Genomic DNA, 12,692 nt, shown 5'->3' on the forward strand with positions numbered 1-12,692 from the left:
GCCATCCTCAGTGACGGCTTCACTGCCCGATTCCCTACTGCGCATGAGCGAGTATCGTGGCACGCCGTCACTGGTCCTCGCTCTCTCCTGGGAACAGTGTTTCCCAAAAGACAGCAAGGGGGGGCGGGGTGATGTCACAGGCTGGATTCCCCATGGGCATCAGACCCGGAAGTGGTGCAAAATACCTGTCTCGGGTATCTGCTCCCCCCTAAAAGGTGCCAAACTTGTCACCGGAGGGGGGAGGGATCCAAAAAGCGGAGGTTCACTTTTTGTGTGAACCTCCGCTTTAATTTAATTTTGCAGAGAACTGTACTAAAGTGGCGGTAAAAAGCATAAAAATGCACATGACCCCGGTATGGGGGGGGGGGGGGGGCAGAGAGAGTATCTGAAATGCATTTGGCAACGCGTCAAACACATGTTAACTCGCATACAGAAACCCATCCGGAATGGATCTCGAGAACGTTTTTGTTGTGTGAATGGGCTAGGCATATAAATCACACATTTGTGTTTTTTCTATTTTTTACTTCTGGTTGTGTAGTTCCAGTCGGAAGGAAGAACATACTTGTCATTGCTGGAGGATACCGGTGGTTGGGTTGAAAGTCAGGTTCTTGGAATTCTTGGAAGCGGTGAGACACTCACAGAGCAGCAGAGTACAGTGGCTCAACAGATCCTTCAGGTGAGATTTGGATTTTTACACCATCCCTCCATTAAATATTTTTAATTTCATTATTACAATTCGAACGTTGAAATACAAATGGTGTTGAAAATGAGAAATGTTTTCATAAAAAAAAATCTATATATATATTATAATCTGGTTAGGGGGCAAAGATTGTGTTGTGTCTTTTGTGTGTTTTTTTTTGTTTGTTTTTTATGAATTGGTCATTGTTCCACTTGGATGATGGAGCTCAATTGTGGCTGAAGATTTTGCTGGGTGTGTGGATAAATTTATACTTTAATAGTATTACTACCCAAAACTCCCCAGCAGCCTGCTTTAAGATCAAAACCAATGCGCTTTGTTTAAGAGCAGCATTCTATCTTTAACTATTTCACAGACCTGGTGCGCTCCAATTGGGAATGCCCATACTCCTGTCTGAATGGAGCTTAGTAATTGTGACTGTATGTGTATGTCAAACCACTGCTCTCCGACAGCAGTCGTCCTCTTCAGCTGGTAAACGGGTGTTTGGGTCTTTAAAGAATAAATAATAATCCTATTGGAGCTCACCATTTATGCACCCTGGCTTTGCGTAATGTGCCTCCACTGGGGGGGTGAAAGAGCTGGTGACTGTTGTGAACGCCAGCATGGGAAAGGGGGTTGATCTCCTTCTCCTGTTCCTAATACTGTTACTATTCAAGGGAAGCTGCATCTCTGGGTGCAATCTAGAGAATCCCTAAACAATAGTTGTCAATTATTATATTTTATAGCATAAATGTACCCAATTAATCTTGGGAAGTGGCACCATACCCTGGCACATACAGATGGGTGCATCTTTATGTGCCAGATCTTTATGTAGAGATGACTACAAGATTTTCAAATTTTTGCAACAGTCACAGCTTGCATAATTGGGCATCACATCATTTATCTTCTCTAAGGGCAGACCTAACTAGTACCAAGATGTTTTCAAATAATATAAAACTGCTAGATATTTCTCTCTGTAAATCAGATTAATACACCATAGACCAATGTGTTGTAACCAGCAGCCTTTTGCCATCCACTTTTTGGACCGCAATACTGTTATTTTTTATTTTTTTTCTGTTGTCTGAGAGATCACATTGATCATTAAAGCAGAGTTCCACCCAAAAATGGCACTTCCGCTTTTCGGATTCCCCCCACCTCTGATGTCGCATTTGGCACCTTTCGGGGGGAGCAGATATCTGCGTAATCCAGGCATTTGCTCCCAATTCTGGGCATAGATCGCCACTGTATCTGCGGCGATCTATGCCATGTCCGGCACCTCCTCTGTGCCCCCTGCTGTCTTCTGGGAGACACAGGTCCCAGAAAACAGCCGGGACCAGTGATATTTCGCAGCGCGATTCGTGCATGCACAGTAGAGAACCAGGAAGTGAAGCTACAAGGCTTTACGTCCTGATTCCCTTACTGAAGATGGCAGCGCCTCGACCCCGAGAGACAGATCGGGTGCCAACATTGCGGATGCCCTGGACAGGTAAGTGTCCATATATTAAACGTCAGCAGCTGAAGTATTTGTAGCTGCTGACTTTCTTTAATTAAAAAAAAATAATTCTGGCGTAACTCCGCTTTAAAGTGGTTGTAAACCGCAGGCATGAAATACGAACAAAGCTTATCCCTATATAGTGTGTACTTGTCTCAATTATAAGACCATTCAGTTTAATTTCTGTCTGCTGCTTCGTTCCTCTACTGTCGGCATAATTCACTTATGACAATTTTTTTCCTGACACCAAGAGAAAAATGGTGACAGGGGATGGAACTTCCAGCTGTGCTCCTGTGTGGAGGGGGGGGGGGGGGTGTCCCCTTTTAATTAGTACTCTGCTCACTGAGGTCTACAGAGTATAACTTCAGCTATCCGCCCCCTTGTTTCTGAACTCTCAGACAGCTTTAAGATTCTGCACTTTAAATGGGTGTAGAGAAGAGAAGCCTGCAGATAAACGGGTACAACTTAGGTGATACAGATTCAACAAAATCACCTACATGTGGATAGTCCCTTCACTGAGTATATGTAAGGGTTTACAGCCACTTTAGGGTCTTTCAAGTATTTTAGTCCTGGTTGCACATTAGAGAAGGAAGGCGACCCTCTCTGTCCAGCCATCCTACTGACAGAAATGGAAAAATATTGCTTATAGTGAGTGAAATTAAATCTGTATCGTGTAGGTATCTTTTTAAATATAAGTATATGCTACAAGAACATATGAAGATGAAAGGGGAATGGGATAAATCTTCAGGTAAAATTGAATGCTTCCTTGATCAACACACAGTGGTCTAAATGTCATTCATTCCATCTCTATTCTAAAGAAGGTGCACTAAAGTGATGAGCGATTTTCTCTTTTATATATAAGTACTGTTTTTTTCATTTTTAATTGCTGGAATTTTAATGCCTCTTGGTGATTTATCCTTCTAATGACCTCTATTGTGTTTCAATCTGCATCTCAATATTCCTTAATGCAGAAATCACATTTGGTGTTATTCTTTTCTTGTCACTAAATAGACTTATCTGACAGTATGTAAAGATGTGATAATGATTGGCCTTGGCGACCCAGATTTTCAAGCTCATCTTCTTCAAACTATGATTTTAGTAATACAGACTGGTAAGTTTTTTTTTTTTGTACTGTTCAGTTTGTGGGTAGATCAGGATAGCAGACCTCGCATCTGAGGGTCCTAGAGCAGGGAAGTCGTTACCCTGGATTCCGACATTTTGGGACTGCTGATCTGTCACACAGATATTTACTGCCAACTGTCATACCCTGCACACTCATCTCCTGTAGTGCCCACTGTTATACCCTCCGCATTCCTTTCCCTCACCTGTACATCCCACTTTTATACCATCCATTCTCCTCCCCTATGCCTCTTACCCACAATAACATGTCTTTAGAATTATATTGAATATCCTCACTCAGTTACCAGCTGTAGAATGGGCACACCTTCTTCTTCTTTTTTTTTTTTTTTTTAAATAAATCTCATCAGTCCTCCATATTTGTTCTGCCCATTATTGGTACTCATTTAATTTTGTGATGTATAGTGGAACATAGGGAATGTCAGCTACTCGAAATATACCACTGGTAAAAAAGTGTTCATGAAAATATTTTTTGGAATGTTGGCAACTACACCCCCAGGGCCACCGGGTCAGTAGGGGGCCCCATGAGAGGCTCCTGGGATCCCGTGATATTAAAGGGGTAGTAAATTTCGCTAACATTACTACTTTTTAGAGGCCTGAGGTAGGTTATGCCATAATGTCGAAGTATGCACAACATATTGGCACATATGGGTACACTTACCTGTCAGACTGAGAACCCCCCCCCCCCCCCCCAGCGCTGTGATCAATCCGGTGGGTCCCAAGCGCCTCCATCTTCCTTCCAGGTTCTGTGCCTTCAGTCACTTGCCTTGGCTGCGTTGACCTCTCTCTCCATTTTTATTTATAAAAAGCCCTACCAAAATGCTCAGCACCAGGTCCATGATGATCTTAATCCGGCCCTGGTTTTTCGTGACGTGTTTTTGCTTTTTGAAAGTAGAGTTGCCCTCAAGTTTTCTATCTGCGCTTGGGAGAGGGTATATTGTAACAGCACCTGAAATAAATATGGGGTGGTTTTGGATTTCCCCTATTTATTTTAAATATGTATTAACTTGTCTATTCCTATAGTTGGCTAGTCGATCAAAGCTCTGATTAGGTTAATGGTGATGGTACTACAGCAATGCTAGCTATAAAATAAACACTCCTGCTTAAATAAGCAAGAGTCATTTGTTTTAAACTAAATAGAAATGCTAACAAAACACTAAAGAATATTACAGAGAATATAAAACAAAGGAATATAAATTATACTTTTTGTAAGGTTGTCATCCTGTATTCAGTAGCTTTTAGCTGGGCTCGATGAGGCAAAAGTAAGTCACTCCAGCTGGCCAGTACCTTTAACGCTCACTCAGACACCACCCACACATACACCCACTGCCAGCCCATACCAATGAAAAAAATCAATAAGAGGCAGTCCTTCCTAATCGCTAAGAAGTATTATTCTTCTGCTCGTCCTCCAGGAAGTATGCTGTAATGTCCACTAGGGGCAGCATTTGTCCATGAATCACCGCTAATTGACTAGGGTCATTCTACAAAAACAGCTGGCCTTTGATGTTCTGTAACTCTTTTAATTCTAGCACCTCCCCAGGAGGTCTTATCTGGTGCTTCTCCACCTTTGTAGGAGGCCTATGCAAGAACATTCTGTTAGGACATGAATTCCCATGTGTGACTCCTTGTTTCACACACCTTGTTGGGTAAACTTTCTGTACTGACATTCCAAAACTGCAATTTCCAACAGCACCCCTTAGTCCTTTTTTTTTTTTTTTTTTTTTCATTCTTTTTTTTTTTGTGGTTTTTTACTGCTGTTATATTTCCTGTATCTGATTCTCCATAAGAATACTTGTGGAAATGCATTCCAAAGAGGTAAAGCTGAATGTTCAGTTCACAGCAAAGTCCTGTTTGTGTCGCTGGGACAGGGTAAAATCTCCTCAACAGGCATGCAGACAGCAATAACAAACTCTGATAGATTTACCATTCGCTGACTTAAAGCGGTGTTTCACCCTGCAGAACAACTTTTTAGCATACAATTAGGCATAGTAGCGCGAGCTACAGTATGCCTGTCTTAATTTTTTTTTATCCCCGTACTCACTGTTATATAGTACATAGAAGATTCCGACTGCCCACGGGGAATGGGCGTTCCTTTCAAGAGGGAGGGTGATTGACAGCCGGCTCTGGCACGTCACGCTCCCCGAAGACAGCCGGAGTAGGTCTTGGCTCTTCACGGCGCCTGCGCACAGACTATGCGCAGGCGCCGTGAAGAGCCAAGCCTATTTCGGCTATTTCCGGAGAAGCGTGACGCGCCAGAGCCGGCCGTCAATCACCTTCCGTCTGGATTGGAACGCCCATTCCCCGTGGGCAGTCGGAATCTTCTATGTACGATTACACAGTGAGTACGGGGATAAAAAAATTAAGACAGGCATACTGTAGCTCGCGCTACTATGCCTAATTGTATGCTAGAAGAAAAAAACAATTTTTTTTTTTTTTTTTTTTTTTTTTTTTTTTTATAGGGTGAACCCCCCCGCTTTAATAACTTTACTTGCATTTGGTGTTTGTTGTTTTTTTGTTTTTAAGCAATGCCAACTTCCTGGGCAGGTAGTAACTGTGAACTATATTTTGTTTGTAACTTTCAGAAATGTGCTGTGATTACCTGCCAACTTTTCTCTGTGTGCTGAAAGAGATAACAGAAGTTTGTTTGCTTCACAAGATGTATGATGACAGTGCTGACTTTGGTAGACACCTTGATGCTATACAGACATGCTTCCACAAAGCTATAGAGGTTTCTGCTCGCAGATTGAGGAAACAGCAAAATGAAGCTCTCCAGGTATTAATAATACAAGATTGGTGTTGCCAAAAATTGCATAAAACATTCTAGTACAACATATGAATGTCTTGTGTTCACAAATGGAGATGAAAGGTTTTACATCCACTACTGGGTATCATTTCTGGGAGGTAACTGCAGTCTTTCCACTGTGGAATGCTTTTCTGTAGTGAAACGAAAAAATAATAATTCAAATATATTTGTGTGCGAGTACACACATACACGTATAATATTCCAATAGATAAGGTGATGTGCTCTCTCTCACATTGCAAAGCAAACAAGCCTTCCTATAGGCAATCTATAGGTGAGAGAGACAAATGATTACTGCACTTAAAATGTAATAAGCAAACCATGCATAATGTGCTTCATTTTATAAAATGGCTCACATCATGCATTGTTTATAATGTTGTATGCTTTTTTTTATTATTATTATTCCCGTACAGCATTCCTTTGTTTTTTTACATACAGTATCTCATAAAAGTGAGTACACCCCTCACATTTTTGTAAATATTCTATTATATCTCTTTATGTGACAACAATGAAGAAATGCCACTTTACTACAATGTAAAGTAGTGAGTGTACAGCTTGTATAACAGTGTAAATTTGCTGTCCACTCAAAATAACTTGACACACAGCCATTAATGTCTAAACCTCTGACAACAAAAGTGAGTACACCCCTAAGTGAAAAACTTCTAAATTGGGCCCAATTAGCCATTTTCCCTCCCCGGTGTCATGTGACTCATTGTTACAATGTCTCAGGTGTGAATGGGAAGCGGGTGCAGTAAATTTGGTGTTATCGCTCTCATGCTTTCATACTGGTCACTGGCAGTTCATCATGGCACCTCATTGCAAAGAACTCTGAAAAAAAGAATAGTTACTCTACATAAAGATGGCCTAGCCTATAAGAAGATTGCCAATACCCCAATAGGAAAATGTCCAGGACCAGACGGGTTCACTATTAAATATTATAAAACATTTCAAGACCAACTGGTCCCAAAACTGTGCAAATATTTAAACCAGATTGGGGATGACGAAGTGATGAGGCAAAAATCATTACTAGCCCATATCACAATAATACCCGAAGTGGAGAAGGATAAAACATCTGCTCTAATTATAGGCCTATAGCCTTATTGAACACCGATACGAAGATCTATGCAAAAATCCTGGCATCAAGGTTAAAAAAAAATTCATGCCAGATTGGGTGGACCCAGACCAAACAGGGTTTATACCTGGGAGAGAGGGCAGAGATAATGGTATAAAAACATTATTAATGATGCGAAAAGGAAAGCATAAGGGACCCCCAGCACTGCTCTTGATGCAGAAAAGCATTTGACAGAGTTGACTGGGGATTCATGTTGGATACGCTTCAACACCTAGGTCTGGGCACTAAAATGATGCAGTGGATTAAAAACCTATACAACCGACCTACGCTGATGGTTAAAGTTAACGGGAAAATGTTTCTGCCTTTCAAAATGTATAACTGGACAAGACAAGGATGCCCACTATCGCCACTCCTGTATTGACTGTCGATGGAACCATTCCCGGCGACCTTGCGGAACAATAGAGATATAGCAGGACTGAGAGTGGGGGGAAGAGGAATAGAAGATAGGGGCATACACGGGCGACATCTTAATGTATGTAACCAAACCAAGGGTGACATTGCCAAATATTATCAGAGAAATGAAAACATATGGTGAACTTTAGAATTTTAAGATCAACCCTATAAAAACAGAAATATTAAATATAGGACTGAAAAAAAAAAAAGAAGAAGAATTGGCATTACAAAGGGAATTCCCATTTATGTGGGTGAAAAGAGAACTGACATATCTAGGAATTAACATCTACTGTTGAAAAGTTATACAAGGCAAATTATATTCCATTGTTGAACGAGATCAAAGAGGAACTAAAGAAGATCACATTGCAATCCTTATCATGGATGGGAAAGAGAAACATATTTGAATGGTGATCCTCCCAAAAATGATGTATAATTTTCAGATGCTACCAATAGCTATACCACAGAGCTTTTTTAGAATAATAAAATCAAAGATGGTAAAATACATTTGGCAAAATAAAAGTAAAATTGGCACTAATTACTAGAAGGAAAAAAAAAACAGAGATTTAGCAGCACCCGATATAAATGGATATTCTAGGGCAGTTATCACTTCACGGATAGTAGAGTGGGTAAATGTAAAAAGTGAGAAAAAATGGATCAGGATTGAAAGCACTTTAAATGGAACATCACTTCACAAAAATACTTGGGTACCACGTAAACGGAGTACTAGACTCTGAAGCTCACAAATTAACCAAAAATGTATTTTAACTCTGGGATGCAATTTATAGACAAAAAAAGTGGATATACAACTTACCATTAATTGCACTTTTAGGCACAGGGAAGGGGACATTTTTTGCTTCTAGAATGGGGGGATGCACAAATAAGAGATATTAAGCTACAAGGGAAGATCAGATCACTACAGGATTTAAAGGAAACAAATGGGTGGAAGATGAGTGAATGGGAATATTTTCAATTAAAACACTTGGTAATTACACTACCTCAACCAATCAGAGAAGGGAAGAATCGAAGTCCACTGGAAAAGCTCTGTGATATACAAACCCCACTGAAACATGGGATATCAGGAGTGTATGAAATATTGACAGATTTGGAAGGACAAGAGGAGCCCCCCAATATGGGGGGGGGGGGGATGGATCCGAAACTTGAACAAGTGGAGAAAACTATAGGCGCTGTACATAATTTCGCATCGGATATAAATCGAATTGAACTATAAATTCCTGGTACGATGGTACTTGACACCGGATAAAATTCATAAATATCAACTGGATAAATCCCCACAGTGTTGGACCGAATGTGGACAGAGGGGCACAATGACACATATCTGGTGGGATTGCCCAAAGTAAAAAAATAAAGAAATCCTGGAATTTACAGAAGAGATAACTGGAGAAAAGATAACGAACAGCTTGCAGACTTGTTTATTTCACAAATTAAAAGTCTCAAACAAGCAATCTAGGAAAACATTAACCCCAACACCGTTGAACGCGGCAAAAGGATTGATACCAATAAAGTGGTTAAACACAGAGCCCAGATATAAGAATGGTTTGATCAAATAGAGTAATATAATAGAATGGAATATCTAGGCAGCAGAGCTAAAGGCAAACTTAGAAAATATAACCGTATCTGGGGAAGGTGGAAAGAATTAAAAAAATGTGGGAAATACCTGGAAAAAAATGGAGAGTAGTGTGCTTGGAACGAGTTGCAAAGGGTATATAATATACACATACACACACCTCAAAATTTCAAGTCCTGAGCTACTAGCCAGGCCTCAAGAGTTACTCGCACCAGTTGCCCCACCTAATTCATACACTGCGCCTAATTGTACCCGTAAACACGCCCTCGTAGATTATCTCATGGAATGACAATGTTTTATGCAGAATCAAGTTACAAAATTAAATATTACCAACAACAACTTTAACAAAATGGGACAGGGCACTGGGGGCAGACCAGAGGGACAGGGCACTGGGGGCAGACCAGAGGGACAGGGCACTGGGGGAAGACCAGAGGGACAGGGCACTAGAACTGTGTCTCTTCCCCATTCTCTTGCTGTCTCCTCTGCAACTCCCATCCATCCTCTCTCTCTCTCTCTCTCTCCCATTCATTTAATCAGGAGCCTGTGTGTGCGGCTCCACGCTTGCATGTCCCCACTTCCCCCTTTTATTCAGGCTGGCAGAGAGGAGAGGAGCTGCAGCACAGCGGGAGGGAGTACAATCCAGCGCTGAGATCCACACAACTGCACAGCCATTGACACCATAGCACAGCGCACAGCACACATTGGGACCAGTCTGTTCACAGTGCTCAGGCTAAACTGTTGGACACTTACATAGAGCACAAGGAGAAGAAAACTGCACAAACTAGAAGGCTGCCGCTCTCATGTCAGGGCAACTTTCACTGAGCGCTGCACCGGAGTGGTAATTTTTGCAATCCTCCACCTCACTCATTACTTTCTGCTCTCCAGCTACATTGGTCGGGGCCCGGGGGAGGGGGGCAGGCTCAGAGAGGTCATACTGTTAGGTCCCACGGCTTAATGAGAATTTCTAAGGAAAGCACCTGTGTACTGCTCTGCCTGTGCGCGGCTCAACAGACTACTTTTCCCGAGCATGCACCTTGCCTCTTCGGCCGCCAAATTGAACAATAAATGGTCTAGGGAAAATACCACGACGATGTAAAACCTGAGACAGAGACAATAAATGAATGAAAAACTGAACAAGTCTCTCGCTAAAGTTTTTGCTGAGGTGGGGGAGAGAAAGATTGCCAAGACCCTGAAACTGAGCTGCAGCATGGTGACCAAGACCATACAGTGGTTTAATAAAGGACAGGTTCCACTCAGAACAGAATAGGCCTTGCCATGGTCGACCAAGGAAGTTGTGTGCACGTGCTCAGCATCCTATCCAGAGGTTGTCTTTGGGATATATACATATGAGTTTTGCCGGCATTGAAGTGGTGGGTCAGCCTGTCAGCGCTCAGACCATATGCTGCACACTGCATCAATTTGGTCTACATGGCTGTCATGCCAGAAGGAAGCCTCTTCTGAAGATGATGCACAAAGCCCACAAACAGTTTGCTGAAGACAAGCAGACTAAGGACATGGATTACTGGAATCGTGTCCTGTGGTCTGATGAGACCAAGATAAACTTATTTGGTTCAAATGGTGTCAAGTGTGTGTGGCAGCAACCAGGTGAGGAGTACAAAGACAAGTGTGTCTTGCCTACAGTCAAGCATTGTGGTGGGAGTGTCATGGTCTGGGCTGCATCAGTACTGCTGGCACTGGGGAGCTACACTTCATTGAGGGAACGATGAATGCCAACATGTACTGTGACATACTGAAGCAAAGCATGATCTCCTCCCTTCAGAGACCGGGCCGCAGGGCAGTATTCCAACATAACCCCAAACACATCTCCAAGACAACCACTGCCTTGCTAAAGAAGATGAGGGTAAGGGTGATGGACTGGCCAAGCATGTCTCCAGACCTAAACCCTATTGAGCATCTGTGGGGCATCCTCAAACAGAAGGTGGAGGAGCGCAAGGTCTCTAACATTCACTAGATCTGTGATCATGTCAAGGAGGAGTGGAAGAGGACTCCGGTGGCAACCTGTGAAGCTCTAGTAAACTCCATGCCCAAGAAAATTAATATTGACACTTTGGGCCCAATTTGAACATTTTCACTTAGGGGTGTACTCACTTTTGTTGCCAGTGGTTTACACATTAATGACTGTGTGTTGTGTTATTTTGAGGGACAGCAAATTTACACTGTTATACAAGCTGTACACTCACTACTTTACATTGTAGCAAAGTGTCATCTCGTCTGTGTTGTCAGATGAAAAGATATAATAAAATATTTACCACCATACCAACAGTGAAGTTTGGAGGTGGGAACAACTATTTCTCTTCCGTTCATAGACGGACACAGCATCCTTTGACAGTAGGGTTATATCCGCTTGCTTTCCTTTAGGAAAAGGGAAGTGGATATAACCCTACTGTCAAAGGATGCTGTGTCCGTCTATGAACTCAGAGAAATGGATTTTACGGTTAGTACAAAAATCCTATTTTTTCAATATACGGTACTGGCAAAGAACGATTGGTTAAAAAATGTACCAAGTCATTCTTGATAAAAATCTGCTGCCATTTATTAGCATGATGATGAAACCAGGGTGGAGATTTCAGCAAGAAATTAATCCCAAACACAAAGCCAAGGAAACTCTCAATTGGTTTCAAAGAGAGAAAATAAAGCTGCCGGAATGGCGCAGCCAATCACTGGACTTGATTCCGAAAGAAAATTTTATGGAAAGGACTAAAGATTAGATTTCAAAAGGGGCCCACAGAACCTTTAAGATTTGAAGACTGTGTGGAAGAATGGGCCAAAATCACACCTGAGCAATGCATGTGACTAGTTTCTCCATACAGGAGGCGTCTTGAAGCTGTTTCATTTTTATTACACATAACTTTTCTGAATTTGTTTTGTTATTCTGTATGTATGAATTGCAGGGGTTGTTACCGCCATGTAGTAAAAAATTTCATGCCAATGGCATCGTTTAGAAATGTATATTTACCTAGAAAAATTACGACGTGGTCTATACTTATTTTACCCACAGTGTGTGTGTGTGTGTGTGTGTTTTATTTATTTATTTATTTATATATATATATATATATATATATATATATATATATATATATATATATATATATATATATATATATATATATATATATATATATATATATATATATATATATATACAATTTTGAAAGGGAAACCTTCTCTTGAAAATGTTCATTCATGGAACATTTCCTACGTGGGTTTTTTTATTTACATCTCTTTAATGAGTTCTCCATCTGATCATATATTTGCTCTTTTTTTGGTTTGTAGCTTCTGCTCTCTATTCAGATGCCTATTGCACAGTTTGTGAACACAGTTCAGTTCTGGAGGACGGCCTCTTCAGAAGTCCACCACGGGATGCTCTCCACAATCATTGCAGCTGTGGTAGTGGAAATAAGCAATGTATTGCGTAAGGTAGGTATTGATGGTCTTAAGCCATACGGTGGATTGTTC

At 41.3% G+C, this 12,692-nt stretch overlaps 1 protein-coding gene across 1 annotated transcript in view; it reads left to right on the forward strand.

The window, feature by feature from the left end:
* Nucleotides 1–12,692, forward strand: part of NCAPG2 (non-SMC condensin II complex subunit G2) — an 85,869-nt gene that overhangs the window by 57,208 nt on the left and 15,969 nt on the right. Inside the window, exons 21-24 of the mRNA XM_040352694.1 lie at nt 539–676; nt 3,180–3,279; nt 5,888–6,078; nt 12,510–12,653. Of these exons, the coding sequence (XP_040208628.1) occupies nt 539–676; nt 3,180–3,279; nt 5,888–6,078; nt 12,510–12,653 (573 nt within the window). The remainder of the gene's footprint in view (nt 1–538; nt 677–3,179; nt 3,280–5,887; nt 6,079–12,509; nt 12,654–12,692) is intronic.

The sequence above is a fragment of the Rana temporaria genome, chromosome 5 (genome assembly GCF_905171775.1).
Source record: "Rana temporaria chromosome 5, aRanTem1.1, whole genome shotgun sequence".
In the NCBI taxonomy this organism is placed as follows: Eukaryota; Metazoa; Chordata; class Amphibia; order Anura; family Ranidae; genus Rana; species Rana temporaria.